The sequence below is a fragment of the Vulpes vulpes genome, chromosome 8, assembly GCF_048418805.1.
Source record: "Vulpes vulpes isolate BD-2025 chromosome 8, VulVul3, whole genome shotgun sequence".
NCBI classification, from domain to species: Eukaryota; Metazoa; Chordata; class Mammalia; order Carnivora; family Canidae; genus Vulpes; species Vulpes vulpes.
In genome coordinates, this window is record NC_132787.1 from 82,614,189 (window position 1) to 82,626,697 (window position 12,509).

At 40.9% G+C, this 12,509-nt stretch overlaps 1 protein-coding gene across 2 annotated transcripts in view; it reads right to left on the reverse strand.

The window, feature by feature from the left end:
- The window catches only part of VIT (vitrin), a 101,455-nt gene that overhangs the window by 76,110 nt on the left and 12,836 nt on the right, over nt 1–12,509 (reverse strand). For both annotated transcript variants that reach the window (XM_026018949.2, XM_026018950.2), the window contains exon 2: nt 3,544–3,613. In XM_026018949.2, coding sequence (XP_025874734.1) covers nt 3,544–3,595 — 52 coding nt within the window. In that variant the 5' untranslated portion in view covers nt 3,596–3,613. The remainder of the gene's footprint in view (nt 1–3,543; nt 3,614–12,509) is intronic.

Genomic DNA, 12,509 nt, shown 5'->3' on the forward strand with positions numbered 1-12,509 from the left:
CTATGTCTAAAACAAACATGCTAGCTCTGAAAAATATTAAACACCTAATTGACACTAATTTAGATGGTTTTGGGGGGATCATTGGATAGTACTGTGTGGAATTTGGTTTATAGTAAATATTTATTTGAGTCTTTTGGCCAAGTTTCTGGGTCATAGCTTCCCAAACTCTTGAAATTTCCTGACTGATAAGAGCAATAGGGGCACCTGCTGTTATAATATTTGGTTTCTTGTCCTCTGTTCCTGAAATCAGAGCCATAAATGTGAGACAGGTGTCTTGTTATTTAAAACAAGTGCCTTTCAATCACAGTTGAGTTTATATTAATGAGGTAATAACTTCTGAGAATCCCCTAAAGATGAGGGAGCTAGTTGCCAGGGGAACCAACTTCAAATAGAGGGTTTCAGTCCCACTCTCTGATTTCTGGGCAGGGGAGAGGGGCTGAAGTTTGAATCAATCACCAGAGGCCAATGAGTTAATCAATCATGCCTAAGTACTGAAGCCTCCATAAAAAAACAAAAAGACAGAGTTCAGAGAGCTTCCATGTTGATGAATCAGAATGCTTCTACATGCTACTCTGCTGGATCCCAAACTCTAGGGGAACAGAAGTTCATTTGTTTGGGACCTTGCCCTATGTATCTCTTTTTCTGGCTGTTAGTTTGTATTCTTTAATATTCTTTGTAATAAACTGGCAATCTGGTGAGTGGTGAGTAAATTGGTTTCTTGAGTTCTGTGAGCCACTCTAGCAAAGTAATCAAATCCAAAGAGGGGATCATGGGAACCTCTGATTTATAGTCAATCAATCAGAAGCACAGTGACAACCTGGACTGGCAGTTGGCATCTGCAGGGGGGTTGTGTGTGGCAGTCTCGTAGGACTGAGCTCTTAGCCAGTAGAATTTGATGATGTTTCCAGGTAGATAGTGTCAAAATTGAGTCAAACGTAGGAGACCCAACTGGTGTTGGTGAATTGCGTGGTATGGAGAAAAACCCCACACATTGGAATTGGGTACAGAGTTGGACTCTGATACCTTATAAATCTACCATCCTTGAGGAAAGTAATTTATTTCACATTATTTCCTGAGTGCCTGTGAGATGTGCTGAGCACTGAAAATGCAGCAATGAGCAAGACACAGCTCCTGTCTTCAATGAATTCACAGCTTTGGGGGAGCCAGCCTAGTGTGTCAAGGTGAATACCATGCAGGTATGATGAGAATCAATACAGGACACAGTGGAAGCCCTTAGGAAGATGGCCTAATCAGAGGGAGGGTGGAAGGAAGCTCCCTGAGGACAAGTAGGGCTTGTGGGGGTGTGGGGGCAAGAGGAAGAGCATTCCAGGCCAGGGATGCAGTATGGTCAGAGGCTGGAAGGGAGAAATGATGTGAGCCTCAGGGGACTGAGAAGGTCAGTACTTTTCAGGTCTTTGGAAGCCAGAGTGGACTGTGTGGGGAGCAAGGAGAGAAGACAGCAAGGTCTGTATCAGGAAGGCCTCCCCAGCAAGCAAGGCACTCTTAGAGATGTGGTCCCCATCCCAAAGACAAAGGGGAAACACTGAGGAGTTTAAATCAAGAGTAGTGATCAGACATGGCTTCTAGAGAGATTAATTGAGGTGTGGTGGAGAAGGAGTCAGGATTTGGGGCAGTGAGGCTGTCTCAGTACTGAGGAGAGTAACAGAAATGGCCCTGGGATGGAGATGAGCAGATGAATAAGAGAGATACTGGGGAGGCAGACCTGTGAGGACACAGAGAGGGCATTGTGTGACAGGAGTCTCCTTTGCCTGCTTTGATTTCTCGCCTTCTGAGTGAGGAGCCCTGAGGGGAGAGAGTTTTGCAGAAAGGCAGGCGGTGAGAGGCTGGGGACAAGGAAGGACAGTCAAATCTCTCTTTTTGGTTCTGTGATATGGGGACACGCAGACTATGAAATGGCCTCAGGGTTTGCCGTTTTGTGTGTTCTACAGGAGCTAAGGCCTTCCTATTCCTGACTCTCCATCTGTCCTGCATAAGAAACCTACTAACCAGGGGATCCCTGGGTGGCTCAGTGGTTTGGCGCCTCCCTTTGGCCCAGGGCATGATCCTGGATACCCGAGATCAAGTCCCACATCGGGCTCCCTGCATGGAGCCTGCATCTCCCTCTGCCTGTGTCTCTGCCTCTCTCTCTGTGTGTCTTTCATGAATAAATAAATAAAATCTTAAAAAAAAAAAAAAAAGAAACCTACTAACCATTGGGGGAGTGGGGGAGGGGCAGCCTCTCAAAGGGGAATGAAGGAGCCTGAGCTTCCAGGGTGAATAATCTTTAGCAGGTCGGTGGAGGAGTCTGGACCAGAACCCGTATGTTCCCTTTGGCTCTCAGTCTAGTCTCCTTCCACCACATGAGAGCCGTCTTGCTTTCCCAGTGTCACCTCTTTTTCTTCCATTCCTCAACTCTGCTGTGTAGACTCCTTCTTCACAGACCTTGAACATTCTGACTACATTATAGGTTGAATTTTGTCCCTTCTAAATTCATATGTTGAAGTCCCAGGCCCCAAAACCGAATCTTACCTCATTTTGAAATAGGTTGGTGGCAGATATAATCATCTAAGTTCTGATGAGGTTGTACTGGGTTAGTTGGGCCCCTAATCCAATATGACTAGCATTATAAGAAGGGAATACCCAACCACACAGAGGAGGAATGCCATGTGAAGATGAAGGCAGAGATTGAGGTGATGCTAGGAAGTGCCAAAGATGGCCAGTCAACCTCCAGAAGTTGGGAGAGAGGCATGGAACAGAGTCTCCATCACTGCCCTCTGAGGAAACCAACCCTGTTGACACTTTGGTTTTGGACTTCTAGCTTTCAGGACTGTGCGAGAATAAAATTGTGCCATTTTAAATCACCCGGTTTGTGGTATTTTGTTGTGGCAGCCCCAGCAAATGAATAGACTGCCTGAAAGTTCTTGGCGTCTTCCCTGGCAATAGTATCACAGTGACCCACAGAGTCTCTCTATCTGACATGGCCAGGGCGCAGCAGGGTCAAGATTAACAGAAGGTTACCCTTGGGCTTAATGCTAAACCCATCAACCCCTTTCTCTCTTCTGGGTGAGCTGCTGCTTCTAGAGAGCCTCCCCAAAATTGTGTTCTCTGCTGATAATGGATAAGGGTTTCATCTCTAAAAGCATGAGTCACCGATGGTATGAATAAGGCCATGTCAGTGATAAGAATTTTCTTTTGAGAAATAAATAACAAGATTCGCAAATTCAGAATCTATAAATACACTCTATCTGAAATATTTGCTAGTTGCTGAAGAATGCAAGATAATGTGTGTGTATATGCGTGTGATATATATATATATACACGTTACATATATTTGCTTTATACAAATATATATACACATGTACATCCTGAATTTGATCTACACTTAACATTATCACTTAAACTTCTCTCTAAAATGTTTATCATAAAAAGATATGCTGTGCTGTTTATATGTTCTGTCTTGGTTTAAACCTTTTCTTGGCAAGATCCTTTGGACCTTAGGAAAATGTTAAAAGTGTATCCAGATACACATATAAAAGTACTTACCAAGGAACATTTCAATAACAGATGCCTTCATAGTGAGGACAACAATCCCCATAAATATCAAAATGGCACCCTGGAGAGGAAGAAACAATAACACCATCACATTTCAGCCAAGAGTTCTGAATTGGATGTGTGGAGTGTAGGGAGGGGCTGCTTCATTTTGCACTGCTCCCTGGAGTCTCTGGATTCCAAGCTGCAACTTTCTCTAAGGAGTCCAGCCTCACTGGTACGCAGACAGTCCATCCTTAGGTAGAAAACCCATTCTAGTCACCAGCCCCCATTCTTCAGAGATTTGGTCTTAGAACTGAAGAGGATATAACTCTATAATTTCAGGAATATGTTCAATCAGTCTTCAAATTAAGAGAAAAGTTACACTTATGGTATTGAGAGGACCTTTTTAGATTATAAATAAATGATGCATGTATCATTCATCTAATAAATATTTATTAAATTCCTATTATATGGCTAGGTATTGTTAGGGAGGAGGTAATGAAAATCGAGCGAGGAAATAGTTCTTGCTCTTAAAAGACTTACAGTTTAAGAGAAGTGGGAAAACATACGTAGACACAAGTAACCATAACATTAGAAAGTGTGCAGGCTCCATAAAGGAGTGTAAGGGGAGTTTGTAGACCAGTGGTTCTCAAACTTTGCTGTATATTAGTATCATCTGGGAGTTTTAAAAGACTCTGGTTGCCCAGGCTGCACCTCAGACCAGTTGAATCAGAATCTCTCAAGGTGGGATCTAGACATTAAGTTTTTAAAAACTCCCTAGGTAATTCCAAAGTGCTGACAAGTTTGAGGACTGGTGGTGGTTCAGAGCAAGATTTCCTGAATCTTACCCCAGGAATCACCTGGGGGTCTTGTCAAAATGCAGATTCTAATCCAGTAGGTCTGAGATAGTGCCAGAGGTTCCCCAAGAAGCAAGGGAATTTTAGAGGAAGGAGAGATTATGTCAGCCTTGGGAATAAGAGAAAGTCTCCTAGAGGTGATAGCAATTAGATCAATTTTGAAAGACAGTTTGAACATGCAGAAATAGGGAGAAGTGACCTCAAGTGGAAGGAACAGCATTGGCAGGGGCTCAGAAGTTGGAAATCAGAGTAGATATAAAGATACTGTTGATATATACGGGGTTTCCTCCTTCTCTTGAGGCTATGAGAAACCCCAAAAGGTTTGTTCATTTTGCATTACATACAGAGCATATACTCTGCATGGTCTCGAATCTTCACGATAAGCCAGTGTGGTAAATTTATGATCCCTTCAGGAAATTAAGGCTTAGAAAAGTTGAATGTCACACCCATGGTGACCAGACAGTCAGTGGGACCAGATTGGAGGTGAGAGTGGTAGGAAGGATCTGCCCTGGGCACAAGCAATAAGGAAGAACATTGTCCATAGAGAATTTAAAGCTTAAGGTTGGTCTGTTTCTTTATTATCTTTCCAGGCTAGCAATTCTAAGCAATGTCAAGAATAAAGCACCTCTACCCTCTGGGGTGGATGGCTCCTGCTACATCCTCTCTGCCCAGTGCCACCACTGTGGAGCCTAAATCTGGCATTCATACTCTACATGCCCCTATGCCCAGTGGTGAGCTGCTAAATGTGCTCTCTGGTGGGGGCAGGAGAGCCCCAATTTGTAGCGTTTGTTGATTTCTGTGTGTAAATCTTCCATGGTTGATTTTGAAGCCACCAAGTAGAGAATTGGAAACACAATCTGGTACTGGCTAGGTCCACTGCAAGCTTATATCCAACATTTAGATTCAGGACTATGCAGATTTTATTAACAAAAAGCAATTATAAAATTATGGTTGAGGTAGTACTACATGTACTTGATGCAATTAACTTAAATAAAACTGTTTAGTATATGAAAGATTTTATGACAAACAATTAAATTGGGCAGTAAGAGTAGCCTCAAACGGAACTGATGATTTTGCTAATTTCCAGCAACAATTGCAATGTGTTAAATTTCCTGATAAAGGTAGTTGACTATTGGTTACATAATAGGCAGATAACAGTTTTTAGCTTCAAAATAGAAATAAAACCGTATATACAATCTATTTGCAATTTTAAATAGCTGGATTGTGTTTTATTTTTATTTTTTTGGGGGGGAGGGTTGTGTTTTAGAAATAGGGTGATAAGTAAAATTTTGTTTGTCTTTGACTATTTTGAGAAGCTCCAGAATGACACACGTTTTCAGGCCTACACAATTACCTTTCTTAGGGGATGAATGCAGTATATGAAGTTACCCTACTGCATCCACCTAACCCAGTCCCACCAATCGGTTGTTATTGTTCAGCTTTGCAGATTTCAAGTCACCTTTATTTCTCCTTCTCTCTCCCCATATCTTATCTAGCAGCCAAGCCTTGTTGGTCTACATTTATACTCTATGCAGAAACCGGCCCTGTCTTCTCACCTTTCCCATTGCCATCTGCTCCAGGCTACACCTCCTGTCACCTGGATTATTGCAACCAGTCTCCTAATGAGGCTGTTCCCTTCTCCCTCTGGCTCCACAATCCATACCTCAGCCAGCATGACCCAGTTCAAAGTGCATCGGTTCACAGCATTTCTCAGATCACAACTCGAAAGTGGTCTTACTCAGAATCAAAGCCTAAGTCTTGACAAGTGGCTTATGACAAGTGGCCCCCTGACCTCATTTCCACTCACCCCTCCATATGCCCCTCACTTATTGAGCTCTGGGCACACTGGCCTCCTGGCTGCTTCTAGAACATACATCTCATGGTATCTGCATTTACTGTTTCCTCTACCTGGATGTCTTCCCCCAAATGAGAACATGATTTACTCCCTCATTTATTTCAAGTCTTTGCTTAAATGTTACCTTCTCCTGAGACATCCCCTTACCACCCAGCTTAAATTTATAATCCATGTCCTATCCATCACCAACTGGTATACCCTATTTTTTCTATTATTTTTTTCATGTCACTACTGCCACTGACATACTTTACAGTTTACTTATTTTACTTGTTTATTGTTTGTGTTCTCCACTAGAATGCAAGCTCCATGAGGGCAGGGATTTTTATTTGATTTTTTAATATGCTCAATAAATACACAATGAATCAGTGAGTGAGTAGTTAAGGCTCTCTCCTTTCCCTAGGAAATTTAAAAAAAGGAAACAAAACAATCTTGTGAATATCCTAAAAACTAGTGAATTGTACACTTTCAACTTATGGCATGTGATTTATATCTCAATAAGTATTATCGATAGTCCACGAACAGGAAAGATGGATTGTAGAGAGAAATGCTTTCAGTCTTACAACTTTAGGAGACATGAGGGATCTGATCTTTACATGCTGGGAGGGGTGGATAAAAACAAACAGGATTCCAGGAAACACTCTAACCCTGGAGGAGTTACCACCCAAATGCTGACTCGCTCCTAATGGAACCTGACCAGAATCACTCTGATCTCTTGGAATCAGAATGTTTTCAGGCCTCTTTCTCACCACTTCCAATTTCTCTCCTTGCTTGGTCTATTGACTCATACACTTAAAATATAAATGTGCCTTTTGAAATATGTGTAAAATTTTTGAACCGTCTCTTAGCCATTCCAGAGGTGGGAATGAGGATGGCCACCACTACTGTCACATAGTGCCTGCAGGCTGTCCTTTGCCACGAACCTGTGGCATGTGCAGTAATGTTGGAACCCCACGATCCCATGTGCTCACACAGGTTCCAACAGAAACAAAACAATGGGAGTTTCCAAAAGAATATGTTACTGATTCGTGAATTTATGGCTTGTACCATGAAATGTAATGTGGAATCCTGAGTATGAAGCTCTGATTAGGCAAATGAAGCTTGATTGTGAGATAAAAATACATACTAATGTAAGTAGAGTAGCCAGCCAATTTAATTTGATCTCTTGTTGCCCCGAGTTAGGTAAGAGCAAGTTGGTAACAAATAATAACATTGCCTTATATTTATATACTTCTTCAGTTTTTTTCTCCCATTTTTTTTATTGTGATAAAATACACACATGTAAAATGTACTATCTTAACCATTTTTTAAGACTACCGTTTAGCTGGATTAGATACATTCATATTATGCCATCATCAGCATCATCCATTTCCAGAACTCTTTCTGTCTTGTAAAACTGAAATTCCACGCCCATGAAACAAAAACTCCCCATTTCCCCCTTCACCCAAGCCCCTGGCAACCACCATTCTGCATTCTGCCTCTAGGATTTTGTCTCTTCTAAGTCCTTCACTTAGGTGGAGTCATAGTGTCTTTTTGTGATTGGCCCATTTCAAATAGTATAATGTTTTCAGGGCTCATCCATGTTGTAGCATATGTCAGAATTTCTTTCTTTTTAAGGCAATATTACATTGTATATATAAGCCATAGTTTACTTATCTGTTCATCTGTTGATGAACTCTTGGGTTGCTTCTGCATTTCAGTTTTTGCGAAAAACACTGCTACAAACATGGATGTACAACTATCTCTTTGAAACCCTGCTTTCAATTCTTTCATGATTATACCTCAAAGGGAAATCACTGGATCATATTAATCTTATCATATATGATATGCAAATATTTTCTCCCTTTTTCTGTGCTTTGTTTAGAGTGTCTTGGAAGCGCAAGATTTAAAAGTTTTCATGAAGACTAATTATTTTTCTTTTGTTTTCTATGCCTTTGGATGTCATATCCAAGAAATCATTGCCAAATCCAATGTTGTGCATCTTTTGCCATCTGTTTTCTTCTAAGAGTTTTATAGTTTAAGGTATTACAATTAGATTTTTAATCCATTTGAGTCAGTACTTATTTATGGTGTTAGGTAAGAGTCCAACTTTGTTCTTTTTTGCATGTGGATATCTCTTTTCCTGGCAAGAAAGAGACTTGAGTTGAAGAGACTATCTTTTCTCTTTTGAATGGTCTTGGCACCCTTGTCAAAAATCATTTGACCATGATGTTTAAGTGTTAATTTCTGGCTCTCTAGTCTATTTCATTGATATATATGTCTGTCTCTATGCTAATCTCACATTATTGTGATTACTATAGCTTTGTAGTAAGTTTTCTTGATCAGGAATTGTTCATCCTTCAGCTTGCCTTTTCTTTTTCAAGACTGTTTTGGCTAATTGGTGTCCCTTGAGGTTCCATATAAATTTTCAGATGGGTTTTTTCAATTTCTGCAAAAAAAAAATCACGAGGATTTTGATAGGTATTGTATTGAATTTGTAGATTGATTTTGGTAGTGTTTAGATGTTAACAATATTAAGTATTCCAATCCATGAATATGGAATATGTTTCTATTTATTTATGCCTTCTTTAGTTTCTTTGGATGTCATAGCAGGGTTCTTAGTTTCCATTGTACAAGTCTTTAACCTTCTTGGTTGAATTAATTCCTAAGTATTTTATTGTTTTTGATGCTATTGTAAATGGAATTATTTTCTTAATTTCCTTTTTAGATTGTTGTTCATGTATAAAGATGCAACTGTTTTTTGTGTGTTGACTTTGTATCCTACTACTTTGACTTAATTCATTTATTTATTCTAACAATTTTTTTTCCATCCTAACAATTTTGTTGTAGAATCTTTAGGATTTTCTACATGAGTTCATATCATCTGCAAGAGATAATTTCATTTCTTCCTTACATTTTGGATGTCTTTTATTTCTCTCTCTTGCCTAATTCCTCTGGCTAGAACTTCCAGTGCCATGTTGAATAGAAGTGGAAAAACAGGTGGGCATCCCTGCCTTGTTCCTGATCTTAGAGGAGAAACCTTTAGTCTTTCACCATGAGCATGAGGTTTGCTGTGAGATTTCCTATATGGTTTTTACTATGTTCAGGTAGTTTCCTTCTATTCCTAGTTTGCTGAGTATTTTCATCATGACAGGTGTTAAATTTTGCCAAATGCTTTCTCTGTATTGGTTGAGATGATCATGTATTTGTTTTTTTCACTGTTTATTCTATTAACATGGTGTGTGACATTAATTAATTTTTGTGTATGTTCAAATATGCTTGCATTCCAGGAATAAATCCCATTGGTCATGTTGTATAATTATTTTAATATGCTGCTGAATTCAATTTGCTAGTGTTTTGCATCAGTATTTATAAGGACTATTGTATCAGTAGGGGATACTGTAGTTTTCTTGTAGTACCTTTATCTGATTTGGTATCTGGATAATGATGCTCTCATAGGATGACTTAGTCCCTTATCTTTATTTTTGGGGAAAAGTATGGAAGCTTTGGTGTTAGTTCTTTAAATTTTGGTAGAATTCACCAGAGAAGCAATCCGACCTGGGGCTTTTGGTTGTCAGATTTTTGATTACTGATTCAATCTCCTTACTAGCTATGGATCTATTCAGAGTTTCTATTCCTTCACAGTCTTGGTAGGCTTTGTGTTTCTAGAATTTGTCCACTTCAGCTAGATTATCCAATTTGGTGGTGTACAATGGTCTATAGTACTCTCCTATAGTTTTTAAAGATTTTAATAACAATGATTGCTTTGGAGAAAGAGATCTGGTAAGTGGTGATCAGAGACAGAAGTGAGTCTGATGGTTTTGTTCTATTTAAATCCTTACTTCATGCACAAACGTTAATAAGTCAGAAATTAATAGAACACCTTTTTTTTTTTTTTTTGAAGATTGAACGTAGATAATGATATCAAATGAGAAGCTGCAATAATCTCCTAACCTACTTTTTGCTCTCTGCTTTCTGGCTCCAGGTCACCCTTCCCTCCAGCTGGGGAGGACCAGCTTCCTAAAGTATGAGTCAGATTGTCCATTCACCCTCTCCGAGTCCTTCACCGTCCACTCATCCTCTACAGAGTAAAGCCTGAATTCCAGTTAGGCATTAAAACTCTTCCTGAAATTGGCCCAACTTCAATTCAAACTATCACACTGCAATTCTTTCCTATAATCCTCTCCTTAGACCCCAGCACACCTGAGGTCAGAGAAGGGTCTTTTTCTACATGCAGCACCTTGGGGTCTTGTCCTGTGCTCATGCTATTGCTCTTTCTGGAATACCTTTCCACTCCTCATCTGCCTCCCACAAGCCTATCTGAGGCTCAGCTCAGATGCCACCTCTTCCTTAGAAGTCTCTCTGATCTCCTAAAGTCAAAATTTACCTTCACTTTTTAAAAGATTTTATTTATTTATACATGAGAGACACACACAGAGAGGAAGAGACATAAGCAGAAGGAGAATCAGGCTCCTTGAGGGGAACTTGATATGGGTCTTGATCCCAGGACCCCAGGATCATGCCCTGAGCTGAAGGCAGACACTCAACCACTGAGCCACCCAGGCGTCCCAAAATTCATCTTCATTTGTGCATCCAATTCATCATTCAAAAAAAGTTGTATATGTGCTCTGTGCTAGGTAGAGAGGAACAAGACGTAGGTCCACTCATCACATTTGTTGCCTGGAGTCTTCTAGAGGGAATCTGATGTTCCCTTATCATAACTAACACATGCTAAGAGTCAGTAATTTATTAATTTGTTTAATCTTTATAACAACCCAATGAGGCGGGGGATACTTTCTGCCTTAATTTTAGAGGTAGAAACATGGAGGCATATAGAGGGTGGGTACTTTGCCCAAGGTCACAAGGCTGGACAGAAGAGGAGCTGGACTTCAAATCAGTCATCCTGAGTCCAGAGCCTTACATTTGCATTTCACCACTTACTATGGTTGTTTCATAATAAGCAAGTGCACTTCCCTCATCTTTTCTTAGGTCATTGGTCTGAGTTGGTATTGATGTTGTCTTAAAGCTCCCCAGGTGACTCTCCTGTGTAGCCAGAGTTGAGAATCCCTGCCGAAGAGCAAACAGTGATGGCAAAAGGGGTGGATGGTCAAATAGGCCTGGGGCACAGAGATTAGAAGGGGCTTGAATTAGTTGAACTGGCAGGTTGGAAGGCAATGAGTGGTGAGGGAAGGACAGGACCCAGGAGATGGAGCAGCTTCAGGAAGTGGGAGGTGCTCTGAGAGGCCAGGAGAGGAATCAGATTGTTGAGAGGGAAGAAGGGGCCACGTTGGCCTTGAATGTCACGCCTGAAGAATGTGCAATTGATCCTTTAGGCAATAGGGAGACATGGAAGACTTAAAAATGATTTTTGCATTCATCATTTTTAATAAGCCCCCTGGAGATTTACTTGAGCCCCTCACTTGCAGAAAATCGGCCCTAGTGGGCGTATAAGATTGATGCAATGCTGGTGTTCGTCTGATCTATGACGCTACAAGGGGGAGCACCTAATAACACTCTTTGTCCACAAAACGGAAAGAACCAGTGTCCATCTGGAAACATTTAATAGTTATAAGAGGCTTGTGCTGTATTTCCAAAATGCCAGAAATTCCCTGAGGACAGACATCTCTGAATGGGGAGAGGCCACATCTGCAGCCTTGCTTTCTCCATCTCTGCCTGATATAAAGCCTCAGTTGTTTGTCAATGGATGTGGGTTGATCTAACAAGGTCTGAAAAAGGAAGGAGTCCTAGGAGGGGCCTTTACAATATGGAGGCAGCCTCAATCTGCGTATAAACTTTCACATAGATCGTATTCCTCTGGGTTGGGCCTGAAACACTGCATTTCCTGTTGCCATGACACCAGCAGTCACTATTACAATCCCCTAGGATTTTGTGAAGGAGCGGGAAGGGGCACAGGATGGAAGAGCACATAGGAGTGAGTCAGAAAGCATGGTAGTTTTTCTCTCTTTCCGTTTCCAATTCCTTCCTTCTTTAATCTTTTTTTATTTTTTAAGATTTATTTACTAATTTTAGAGGGGGTGGAAGGGGGAGGGGGGAGAGAGAATCTTAAGCAGGCTCCATGCCCAGCACGGGGCACAATACAAGGCTCAGTCTCACAACCCTGAGATCATGACCTGAGCCAAAATCAAGAGTCAGATGCTTAACCGACTGAGCCTTCTTTTATCTTAAAGAAATGCCAAGAGAAAAGTGCAAGCCAAATAGGCAAGGAAGGCAGGGGAGATTTTGCCTTTTCTCCACATTGGCTCCGAAGAATGCACCAGGCTACTTGAAGA